Source organism: Passer domesticus, chromosome Z (genome assembly GCF_036417665.1).
Source record: "Passer domesticus isolate bPasDom1 chromosome Z, bPasDom1.hap1, whole genome shotgun sequence".
NCBI lineage: Eukaryota > Metazoa > Chordata > Aves > Passeriformes > Passeridae > Passer > Passer domesticus.
This window is the reverse complement of record NC_087512.1, coordinates 58,195,884-58,208,907: the sequence shown is the minus strand read 5'-3', so window position 1 is coordinate 58,208,907 and position 13,024 is coordinate 58,195,884. Positions and strand designations below refer to the sequence as shown.

The window sequence follows — 13,024 nt, the reverse complement described above, 5'->3', positions numbered from 1 at the left end:
TATAAATCATATATTCTTGTGAGAATACTAATTGCCAAAGTGATGTTTCATGCTTCATCGCTCCCAAACTCACTCTGCAAAATACAGAAAATTAAAATATCAATTTCATTACAAAGAACACCCCTCTGAGTCCCAAGAAGATGGAAACACTACCTATGTTGTGCATCTGGCTTTGCTTGCAGGACAAGATTTAGGCAACACTGTGACTCTACTCAAAGAAATGCTTGGACAGCAATGGGCTTGGACCCAGATAAATCACTACTCTTTGTGCTATGTTTCTTGGAAAATTAAGAAAAAATAAAGCAATGATAAATTACTATGAAATAACAGCACAACAGCAAAGACCACCAGTGTAGTACAGTAAGGCTTTTTGCACAAAAAAATTTCCACAACTTTGTATGCATGTGCATGCAAACACAAATATACTACAACATTGTGTTGTATAATATATTGCAACATTACTCAGGTAGAGCAAGTATGGATATTACTCTAACATCGGTGTCTGTATTTCTGGATGATTTACAAGGCCATGCTAGTAAATACCAAAACTCTCAAGACTTCTGAGTCTGATTTTGCCTGGTTTGGATGTGTTGTGAAGCCAGCAATCCCTGTTGGGGGATTGCTGTAGGTTTTGCAAGAGTCAATTGTTATAATAAACAGGATAATTAAGAGCAAAACATCTTCTGAAACCCCTAAACAGCTTTATGAGAGATGTAAAATCTTTTGTTAACTCAACTGAGAGGATGAAAGAAAAGGGAAGCTTTCAAATTTGTGAACATTTCTTAACATGCCAGTCTCATAAGAGATACAAACTTTCCTGCAAACTTTATCTCTTGCACTGAGGCCATGATAACGACAACAAAATTATTATAAAACTGACTTAGAGAATTTAAATACTTTATTTTTATTGACCTAAAATTAGGGTCTCCATTTTTTGACGCAACCACGTACATTCTTGCTTAGGACATTCATGATTTATAGTGGTCATGTATTCAAACTAAACTGGCTTCAAGGCTGTGTTGCTCTTCTGGTTCTTTCTGTTTTCTTTTCTTTTTGTATTCCATTTTGTCCTGAGAAACCTTTCATTTGAGTGGCTTTTTTCCATTTTGTAGACCTAAATTTTCTATTGATACAATCAGTGAGACCTATGTTGTTGATGGTTGAAGAAGTACAACAAAACGATATTTCTTGGCTAAAATACATCAAGCAAAGGTTTTTTATGTGATTTTTACAGGTGGGTTAATGCAACCTTTTCTTCAACAGATTAACTTGCCTCCTTACTTACACAGCTTGTTATACTTCTCTACTTAAACAAGGAGTAATTATCATAATATTCATCAAAACTTCTTTGCATGAGATCACTCATGGATAAAGGAAATGCCTAGTTGTGCCAATATTGCAAAAATAATGTCTGGCCTTTTTGTGAACGCGTGACAGGGAAAAAAAATCTCTATCCAATAGTTAGGAATAGCACTGGTAATCTGAGACATTTGAATAAATTATATCCAGAAGTCAAATATTTTTATTCCCTCACCATTTTTTGACCAAAAACTCTATATCTGGCCTTAAATGTAGTACTAATTATTTTAAAATTTTTTGTAGCCTGCTAATTGCACCAAATTGTACTCATGCATTGTTGAAGGAAGGTTAATAAACAGTAGGGAAAAAATAGACTTCTGAAACTCAAACTGCAGTTAGTCCAGATTTTGTTATGTTTTTTGTATCTGTAATAAATGCATTTTATGTTGTTCAAAACTATATGTTTTAAATACATTATCTGCTTTTTTAATAAATAGAAATAATTTTAAGAAATAAGATACCTGATGGCACAGTTTAATTTTACCTTTCAAAAACACAAAGCCACACCAAGCAGATTACAAGAGAGAAATTTTGATAATATTTTTTCCTTCATATTAAAACCAGAAAAATAAGAAAGAAAGAAAATAGGAGGGGAGTGGAAAATAAGGGAATAGACAAAGAGGGTGGAAGCATCATATTATTCTAAATAATCTTTGCTGTAAGTTTTAATCTAGAATGAGTATTATTTGATGGGTTTATCCAGTAAATACCAAAATGTATAATCAAGACAACAGAATCTTTTTTACTGAGTAATCTGAAAAACAGGTACTTGGCTCTTAGCAGTGTAAAGTCAGGTAGTGTGCAACTGGCTTGTTTTGTCATAGTAGTGCTAGGAGAGCCTGATAAGGAAAAATAAGAAACCTATTGTTGTGTTAAAAGCTAAGTTAATGCCAAAATAAAGTAAGATTTACCCTGTAGGAGTAGCAGCTGTGTTGTACTATTGAATTCAGTGGTCTACAAGGTTCTTAGCAATGAATACAACCAGCTGTGCCTGGCAAGAACAGGTGACTTGCAGCACCTCAATACAGGCTCAAAATTAAGTCATTTTTAATGGCTGCATAATTTTCCATTTATAAATGGTTTTCAGGTCTTTTCTGTATTCTTGTAACAGATACCTGTACTGGCATCTTGAACATTTTGGGGTTGTTTATTGTTGGCTTGTTGCTGATGGTTAGCAGAAAGGAAATTTTCAGGTTCTGTTTGAGGAACCTCAGGTCTCTATTTTAGGCAGTTCAGCCTAACAGAATTAAGCCTGACATGTTTCAAGTCTAACACTTTGTAAAATAAACATAAGACAATGGTTTAGATTCTAATACAACTCCTGAACAGTATGTGACTCAAACTTTCCCAGTTGCTTTACACACCTATAAATAAAGACCATAAAAGAAGAGTACAACGTGAATTTGAAATCTGCTGCAGCACATTAAATGGTGCAGTCTCACTAAAACAAAAGGTGACCCTGTGGCTTCTTGCAGTTTGAAGCTAATTGTTTTCATCAGGATGGGATCATCTGGATGTCCACTGCAGTGTCCCACCAGTAAGACTTCAGTAACTGAGCTGGCTTGAAGAGAATGAACCCATTTTGCAGCAATACAGCAGGCTCAGACACCACCTATTCTGCTTTCCAAACTGTTATGCATAATAACTTCATTGTGATAAATTGAACTTGAAAGCAACCAAAGGCTATTAGAAGAGAGGCTATGAGAAAAACATGCTGTCAGCACGGGCAAAAGCTGACCTGGAGAGTAGGCTCAGAGACAGGAGGATAAAAGACCAGGACTCATGAACATAGCATACTGTTTCATGTTAAAGTATGATTTCCATACCAGCAAAAATAGCAAATGTGATGTAAATTTATTTTAATAGATTCCACAGCTTAAAAGTTTGCCAGCCGCTCTTATCCAACTTTCCCAGCACTCTGATTTGTTATTTAGAGTGGAAATATAATGACATATAGTCATCATTGTAACAGCTTCTTTGCAGAGACACAATGATGATTAATAGCTAGCAGCAAATTTTCACATGGGCTCTGAAGCACCATAGCATTAAGCAGGCAAACACTCCCAAATCCCCCTTTTCTGTTCCACTGAAAAGTACTCTCCATGTAACTTGCAGATATGAACAAAGCCTATCTTAATTCCAATCAGCTTTTCCTCATTCAAAGAAACTTCCTCTTTTTCATAATTGATTAATGTGCATTTTTCTTTCACATTTCACTGAGCCTGAGACTCTGCTTTTTACTAGGTAGAGACAGGAAATAATTTCAGTAATAACTGATTTGGCTTTGTTTGTCCATCTAAAACATATTTAGAGACTCTTCTCTGTTGATCTAATGCTTATTAAAAAACACAAAACTGAAAAGGAAGCCTTAACTTTCTCTTCACTGAAAGATTATTAAGCACAAGCACTGAGAGATGAGCTCAGAGGAGCAGTTCTAGTTGTGTAAGTCAAAGACTGGAGAGCAACAACAGTAAGCTGCCTCAATTTATTGTATCAATTTCCATTCCCATGAGAAAATTTTAGTTGAAACTGGAATCAATTCACTTTTCCTTGCAGAATTATTTCAAAGATAAGACTTGGAATACATACATTTTATCAGATTTATTAGAAATACATTGTTTTTATATTAATGTTGCATTCACTGATGTGAATTTATAATTTTTCCACAAATGTCCTTGCCATGTTGATGGAGAAAAAATAGGGAAGTTTCAGTGTTCGTTTCAACATTTTTACTGTGGTAAAACTAAACTTGGAGGGAATAACACTTGATTTACATTAGAATAAGCATAGGGCAGAGCAGCAGGATACAATTTTATGTTTTTATTAGGGTAAACACCTTTAAAGAGAAAGGAAAATTTGCACCAGTGCAAAAAAAGCTGAAATTTATGAAGAATGTCAGTTTTGCTGACACTCTGGAAGAACTTCCAAATTCTATAACTCCACATATGTACCACATACACTGTCAGACTTTGCATGTTATTGGTGTTCCACTCATGAACTGATTATTGAATATGTCCAATCCAGGAAAATGTTTCTTGCCCTTTGCATATTTGATATAACATAGATGAAAACTGACTTTGAATGTAACATAGTATCTTGGAATAAGCAGTGTTTGCTGAAATTATTTCATCACCATGTGAGATGAAGAAATAAATACATTTGTCACCAATCTTCTTTTATGTGCATTTTAAAATAACATGATGGTCAAGTTGTCTGTTAATTTGGTAGGTTTATTGTTCAGAAGAAGTTAAAATCTTAACTCTTTTCTCACAAAAAATTATTTCGAAAGAATGCAAAATATTTGTGAGCCATTTCAATAGTTTTTTATTCACATACAATTATTATTTGGTTTGTTTCAGGGACCAAATTTTCTAGTGAGGTGCATGGCTTGGCAGATTTTCATCAGAATTTTCTTACAATTACTTGGGAAATAACATTGCATGTCAAAATCTCTCATAAGATCAGATTTCTACACAATTTCTTTACGTTTCTGCACTTTGTAAACACATTCGCTCCTTCTGTGTGTTTTAGAGGGGTTTTTTTTCCCCGATGTAACTTAGCAGATCTATAGATGATTTAATAAACATGACCCAAAACTTGAATCAGACTCATAGGATTTTTGTCAAGTATTATTAATGCTCAGTGAAGCAAAGGCTGCATTACTGACCTGGGATTCTTCTTCTCTATCAAGTGTGTGACACTCTTTCCTCTTAATTGAAATATACACTGCTTTAAAGAAAAACTTGTGTTGTTTTCCCCTAGCAATTCCACTTTTGACTTTTAATTGAGATTACTCAACAATTAATTGAAAAATTAAACATAATGCAAATTCTAGTAGCTATTAGTGACCTGTATTGAATAATACTTGCATTGGTTTTATTTAAGAGGGACTGTCATTGGAAATATTCCCAGAAACTTGGAAATCTAAGCCTGCATATGGATGATGGAGATCCGTTTACTGGTTTATGTATCCCATGTTCCTCAGTTGTAGTCACAAATTGATCCATTGTCCTCTTTCATTCATTGTTTTTTATTTGAAACTCTGAAATTGGTACAAAAAATGTAAAATCTTGTGTAGTTGGTGAACTCCCCATTGTGCATCTGAGAAGCTTTATGTGTCTTGCAAATACATAGAATTCATGCACACTCCTGATGGCCTCAGGCAATGGTATGCAAATAATTGGTATGGAGGGCTAAAATCACAGATGTCATACCTTTTCCTAGACATGTCAGCACAAGCAAATTAAACGTGTCAACGTGTTCATGCATGCCAATCTGTGTCTTGGAAGGCAGCAGAATCCCAGCACAGCTAGGGTTTCACAGCATTTGTTCTGCTGTGTGGTGATGTGTATGTAGAAGTTCCACAGAGACAAGCTTTAGGTTAATGCAGGGTTAGATGGGGAAACTCCTTTCTCAAGCAGTCCCTAATCATTTGTGGTCACATGTTACTTTACTGTTGGTTTCAGGAGTTGTACTTTTGTTGATTTTTTTCCCTCTTAAGGAATTTTCCCCCATACATGTTGCTAGGATACCTAAGAGAGACAAAAGAAGCTGTCAGAGCTCAGGCCTGAGATTTGGACTGGGAAAATGGGGTTGAGTACAGCCTGTAACAGTCTTGTGCTCTCAGCTTTCAAAGGGGAGAAAGGCTGTGGTCAGTCACTGTGGGGAGAATTCGTCACCACTGCAGGGCTCCGTCTCCTGCTGCCTTTCTTCTACCACGAGTGGAGCTCTGCTCATAAGGGCAGCCTTTGTATTGGAACTTTATTAACACCCTACCTCAGTAAAAGAGACACTTTTCACCATCTGCTCAGGTGCGTCAAGGGAAAACCTCAGGATCCCAAGCTTGCCTTCCCCTGCTCTGCTGGGAGCTGGGTCGCCACTGGTCCCTCCCCACCGCCTTTTTGCCACTGCTCCTAGCTTTCACTCTACTGTGGCCCCACACGCCCTGCTTGCCAAGACATCCAGTGGTTCCTGATACAGCTGTGGAGTTTGATATATCTCATCCACCACCCTTGGGGATTTTTGCTCATTCTTGCTGTTCCAGCTTGCTGCTTCCAAGGGTCCTGCTGGGGCACTTGGATCGACTGCCCCAGGAGGTTTGTGAAACAAAGCCTCTCTTCTGTCCCTTTGTTGTCTAGGACAAAACCGCCATTATCCCTTCCCATCTGGGCCAAGCTGCCACAGCAGCATGCTCCCTGAGCTCACACCTGTGCACCCCCTGCAGCCCCGGGGGAATCACCGCACCTGCCCTGCCCGGCGGGAGCCACCAGCACCCCTGCCGGCTGTGACTGGAACTGCACTGAAGGGGAAAATGCCTGCGGCCAAGAAGGCTGGGACTGGGGTTCTGGTTCTGGTCGTTGTCACTGCCATTGTTGTTGTTTGTTTGCCGTGTTATACATACTAGTAAATCACTGTTGTTCCTATTTTCATATGTCTGCCTGAAAGCTCCTTAATTTCAAAATTATAGTAATTCAGAGGGAAGGGGTTTATGTTTTCCATTTCAAGGGAGGCTCCTGCCTTCCTTTACAGACAGTGTTTCAAACTGAGACAGTTATCTAGCTTGCAAAAAATGTTAGATGGATATTACCCAACCACACAGTCAAATATTCTTAGACCATGCAGAAGCCTAGTTTAGAATTTCAGGCTTGTCAGAGTACCTTATGCTTTGTCTTCTGCTACACAGCGAGCTTTTAAAACACAGACTTCAGCTATCTTCCCTCACTGTGAGGATTGTTAATTCCCTTTCTTCCAACAATCCTGAGATATTGTCATATGCACCAAATCTTTCCACAGCCCTATTCATACACCAGTATATATACCTGAATGAGTACAGCAGTTGCAGGATTGCAGGTTAAATCTAGGAAAATACTGCAGTATAGTCTAGTTTTGCCATCTTGACTCACAATGGATGGTAACTTAAGACTTAAATGGAAAACCTGCTCTAAGTTACTAACCATCAGGAATAGGGAGCAGAATCTACTGCTTCCTGGTTTGGGGAGCTAAAAAGTGGTCATTTTGTTTATTTTTCACTCTTGTTCACACCAAATATATTCCTTTCACATCTCCAGCCTCAGTCTTTTTACATTTTTTGGCTGGAAGAATTTTAAGACAGATATGTAATGTAGGTTCATCAGAAAGCTGACAGTCCACAAAATAAAGTACTGTGAATCCTTCTGCCATAGAACCTATTCTCTCACATGATTCTTCTCTTTTTGCTATGTTTTTTTCCTAGAATCTAGAAAAAAAATACCCTCATTCTTGTTCTCTGGGCAGTCACCCTGACTTCCTTTTTCTACACTCCTTGAAAACTCTCTTCTGCTGAGCTCCAAGACATCAGAGGTCTGTCTGTAAGTCCCTCTTTGGCTTTGGAGCTGCCTTCCACTTCATTGTCTATTTTTTTAATTTGGTGGCAGCATATGGGCTTACCTACTTTCACAGCAGCATTTAGTCACTTCTTATAAGATCAAAGTATTAGATAACAGTGTCACTCTGTGCATTGAAGGTCTCTGACCTGGTATGCCTACTAAAGTGGTGTAACTCTCCCTGTAAGACTACACATTTATAAGGAAGAAGAAACTCTATATTGTTCAGTTCTTCATATCTTAAATTACATTTTCTCATTCCAGGTATACATAGTTCTACGTTTCCAAGTTAGTCTGTTTTATTATCCAGTTCCAGATCACTTCTTGTTTCCTCTGTAGGCTGACAACCTTGTGTTGATTGAACTTAGATTTCCTATCTGTACTAAAATTGTGTCAAATATGGGGAACAAATGCATTCAACTGTCTTGGGAAACAGCCCTGTGAATATATTGGCATTACATTTTGTGCTTAATAGCAGCTGCAACAGCCTGTCTTAAACAAAGATGTCCAAAAGCTGTAAAAGAAAATCTACTTCCATTCAGAGTCCACTCAAGTACCCAGTGCACAGCTTTTTCCTTTTAAATCTCAGCTCTGAAAATAATGAAAAAAACAAGTCTTGCTGAAGATTAACCTAGCATATGCCGCCATCTTCCATTTTTTCTATTTTTATTTTTGCCCTGGTTTCTGCATATTCTTTAGGTCATCAGTAAGAGCAATAGATTATAATTAGTATCATAGACAAAAGTGTCCCATGGTATGATATTTCTTGAACTATATTTTTGGATCCTTGCTGACAATTTCTCTTAGCTGCTCTGAAGACAGATGGTGCTTTCTCCGAGGATTCCACCATTCCTGTTTTCTCTTACTTTCACCTTTAACCTTTTAATTTCTAACTCTCATGGACCACCAACATTTTTATGTTTATCGAATAAAGAACCTTCTGAGAAAGGAATCTTCTCCCAAGTGTAATAGAATTTAGTTCTTCAAACTCTTAAAACAAACAGCTGTCTGCAAAGAAAAAAAAAAAAAAGAAGCACTTCGTACCTCTTAGGAAATAAGAAAGCTAACATGCTGTTCATTAGACTCAGCACATGCTGCATCTTAGCTGAACATGCAAAACAAAGCTGAGTAAAGATATGAATGTGAGTAAACACTGAGGGGACCTCAGTGCCAGGAAACCTCGATGTACTGTGCTATCAGAGGAAAAAAGACTCAGAAAGGACATGGAGAAGGTATGGAGTTTCACAGCTGATGGTAAAAATGAAGACAAAGCAGATGGTTACTGGAGATATCAAAAAGAATTACTAGGATTAGGATACAAAGGCATCCTTTCTTCATCAACTCACAGAAGACAATCTGTTCACACTTTCACATTCAAAAGGATTTTATAAGTTTTGATAGGCACTGGAAAATTGGAGTGGATCCAGTTTGGGGGGGAACAAGTTGATTGTAGTGCTGGGGAACTTGGCATATAGTGAAAGGTTGAAGGAATTGTGTTTGCTCTGCCGGGGGACAATGAAGTTAAGAGGATCAAAGAATCTTGTATCTAAAAGGCATTCATAGAGTCATTTATAGAGTAAAAGCTGTTCTTGCTTCACAGTGATGCATTAATTGTTTCAATGACGTGGTGTATTGAGATGCCCCTGTGAAATAAAAAGCTGTGTTTCATGTCAGGTACATACAGGCAACATGTGTATTTGTGATTGTGATATGTGTGGAAACCAACCATAGGACAGTTTTAAAGACAAATTCTAATAAATAACTGAGGAAGTAAAGCATGGAAGAAGGCATTTACACCTATCCTTTATTTGTAATTAACCTTTATAAGTCTTAAGTTGATTTAGGAGCATTTGAATTAAAGCTTTAAGGGTGTTGCTGTTTGACAGGAACTTTCTGCTTCTAGCTAAGCCTTAAAGAGTTTTGCAATAATAACCTTTTGAAGTATAATTTTAGAATATTTCTTGTAGTAAGGATCTTTGAAACTATAGCTTTAGAATATATAAAAAGAAAACATGCTTATCTCGACGCCTTAGCAAAACAGTGAAAAGCAGCTTGAGAAAGGAAGATGAACATCAACTCAAGGATTGATAGTTTCGACCAAGGGAAGCTGGACATCACTGTTATGAGATTTATAGTCCTTGCAATTAAAAGGTGGACCCACATCTGGAATCTGGACCTCACCAGCCGGGAGACTTCTTTCTTCTTTCGGAAGCCGGACTGTAGCAGGCACAGGGCCTGCACGGCCTCCCTGGCGATCAGAAGCCTGAACTAGGAAATACCAAAGTCAGCATGACTAAGGCTTTAGAAGCCCCTCTCTTCCGCCTTTGGGACCCTGTTTATCTCCCTGTATATCCATAGGTCACTTTTCCCTTGACCCTTACTATTGGACAGTTTTCAATACCCCTGTAAGGTATAAAAACCCCTAACTCTGCCCGGTTCGGCAGAGGAGAGCTGTCACTGGACCCTTCGCGGAGACCTGAATAAAAGAACCCTGCGGAACCCATACAGCGCTTCTCCTCTCTCTCTGCGTCTGCTGCTGCAGCGGTACCGATGGCACCAGGCAAGCTAAAAGAGCTGAAATCACTAAAGAGCTGAGCTGCAAATCACTATAGCTTGCCTGGGTTGCCTGAGCCCCCCGCTGAGCTATCCTGGCCGGCCGGCATTCCCCGCTGGGCTTCTGCCCTGAGGGTAATAGCCACCATACCGGACCACCACCATCTGGGAATACTCCTTTCTGGGATACATCCTGAGAAAAGCTAAATCACAATAGTATATGGAATTGTGACGTAAAAATTTGGAATAGAAACTGCTGAGAAAGCTTATGAGTACGCCTATAAATATCTGTAAGCCTCAACTATCAGTGTGCAGTTGGAGGGGAAACTTCCCCCACTGTACCCAGCGCTGTATTGCTCATACTTTACCATATTAATTAATAAATTGATTCCTGGTTGAATATTGGCCTAGTCAAGCTTCTCATTTATAACAGCCCTAGCTTTTCCAGGTTACACAACATTTGCCCTGTGCACCTGACCTTGTCGGGGTCATTATCATGCTGTCCATCCCTCCCAAAGACGGATATCTTCCAATACTGCCACTTCTCTCAGCTGTTGGATCCCTTCCTCAAGGGTTTTCCAGCGCATTCTATGATGGTGCTCCTGCATTCTCTCTCTGTGGACAAACCTCTCTCTTACACTCATTAAAAGCCGCTCCCAGAGGGAAAGGGACCCTGGCACCCTTACAAAAATCTGATTCATACCTGAGTCCTGGGTCAAGAGTCCCAAATTCCTTACCTCACCACCATTCAGTTGCACGCCTGTATCCATAAGGTCCCAGACCCAAAGTAACCAGGTTGTGTAAGGCTCACGTCCCCATCGTACAATGTCTTTTTACATATTACAGGCACTGCTGTATGACAGGGATCCAACGATGATCTCAGCCTCTGGCTCCCCTGTGGGTTGTGAGCTCCATCCCATTCCCGTGCTGGTTTGATCTTAGACTTCTGCTTTTCCACAGGGGTGACTGCTGCTGGCTGTGACTGCTCCTGCAGTTCAGCTGGAACCTGGGCTGTTGTAACATCTGGCTGTGGATTCCACTGCTGCACCATTAGACTCTCCGTCTTCAAGGTAAGGGGAGGGTTTCCCACCCAGCTGCTGAAGTCTCTTCAGCACCAGGCCCATCTCGCATCTCTCTGTCACCAGAACCCCCACCCAATCCAGGTCTGTGGAAGAGGTTTTACAGTGACTTCTGTGAGCCAAAAAGAAGTTTGATAAGAGGATCCATGTTTATCCCTGGAAGAATTTCCTACCAAGGTCATTGACATAGAAACCAAGAAAGAAGGATAAATAAGAGAAACCTGCAACTGCCTATTCCAATAAGCATGTTGTTTGTCTCTTCTGACCAATGAGTAAAGTGTAAACTTAGCAGTTTTAAAATAATGTATAAAAAGCATGCATGCTAGAACAAAAATGGGTTTGAAGCCTTCTGAAAATGGAGTGTTACTTTATGTTGTCTCCGTCTCAGCTATGACTGTCTCAACTACAACAAATGGTGACCACTCAGGTGATCGGGAAGCAGCTGAAAAGGGCTGCCAGCAGCTGGGAGAGCTGTGACTGTTGGGTTGTGGGGCGAGGCACAGCCAGAGATGGGGCCCCAGTGTAGCTTTTGAGAGCAGCAGGAAGATGTTGCCAGTCTGGATGAGATTGATTTTGACACCTGGAATGCAGGTAAGCCACTGGAAACAACAGGGAGTTACAGTAAACCATAAAGCAGCATGGAGAGCTGCTGTAGGTCCAGACCAAACTTTGACACCTAAAGGTGAGCCACTGGGGAACATAATGGAGAATCAGTTAATACGGGAAGAGAAACTGTTTCAGAGTTTTGCTGAAGAAGAAGAAGAAGGATTTTCAAGCTTTTAATCATGCCCTTCGTGGTGTGTTGTTGTGGAAAATTATAGGACTTTGAAACCGATGCCAGTACTGCCTTTATGTGTCAGAATATGGAAGCAGAACAAGAAATGGGAGTTAATGGGGAACAGCAGAAAGATGGGATTCAGCTTGAGAATGTGTTTTTCCCTGAGGAGTCTGCTGGAGTTGCTTTTGAAGGAATTTTTCCAGCATCTGTTATTGTGGGAGGAGACAGGTGATGCTCCTCTGTGTCTCTCTGAAGAACCGTGTTAAGCCTGTGTGGCTTTCTTTGGCACAACAATCAAACGGAATGCTAAGTTAAAATATGTTACTTCTGCTGAAATGCATTCACAGAAGAGACAAATTGAAGAACAAGCCAAGATGTCTGTCCCACCACTCCCCCCCAAGTGGTCTGTCCCTCCACTCCCTCCCAAACTGAACAGACGAATGGTTTCATTAACTCTGCAATTTTTCGTTGCCTGAAATGCCGGTGATAAGATCTCCTGGTGGGGCCTCTGCCCTTCCACCTCCCCACCCTGAGGGGGTGCGGCTGCCGGCACCCAGGACAGGGTGCTGCGGGTGTGGGGGAGGGACGCGACTGTTCGGGACACCCCTCGAAACCCCTGGGACCTCCCCCCACCCTTGCTGCCCTTTCGGAGGCTGTCCAAGCGGGGTGGGAGCTGTATCCAGACGTAGGGGGATGTGTCTGCTGCACACATTGGAGGAAATCCGTGGGAGCAGGGCTGGAGCCGTCCTGTGCCGTTTCCCTCCCCTTCTTCGGCTGATGGCTGCCCTGGGCCTCTCTCAGTACTCTCAAAAGTGTTGGGAGCCGCTCAGAGCTCTGTGTTGCCTCTCCACCTAGAGGAACCTCAACACCTCCCTCACCCTTTGAAAAGTTTA

At 40.2% G+C, this 13,024-nt stretch overlaps 1 protein-coding gene and 1 long non-coding RNA gene across 4 annotated transcripts in view; one reads left to right on the top strand and one right to left on the bottom strand.

Moving 5' to 3' along the window:
* The window catches only part of LOC135291054 (uncharacterized), a 1,544-nt gene extending 1,253 nt beyond the window's left edge, over positions 1-291 (bottom strand). The window contains exons 1-2 of the long non-coding RNA XR_010353919.1: positions 154-291; positions 1-74 (exon numbers count right to left, since the gene is read on the bottom strand). The exon at positions 1-74 is cut by the window's left edge and continues 84 nt beyond it. This is a non-coding gene — a long non-coding RNA (uncharacterized LOC135291054). The remainder of the gene's footprint in view (positions 75-153) is intronic.
* Positions 1-13,024, top strand: part of TMEM161B (transmembrane protein 161B) — a 64,892-nt gene that overhangs the window by 1,507 nt on the left and 50,361 nt on the right. For all 3 annotated transcript variants that reach the window (XM_064405041.1, XM_064405039.1, XM_064405038.1), the window contains exon 2: positions 11,235-11,344. In XM_064405041.1, the coding sequence (XP_064261111.1) occupies positions 11,235-11,344 (110 nt within the window). The remainder of the gene's footprint in view (positions 1-11,234; positions 11,345-13,024) is intronic.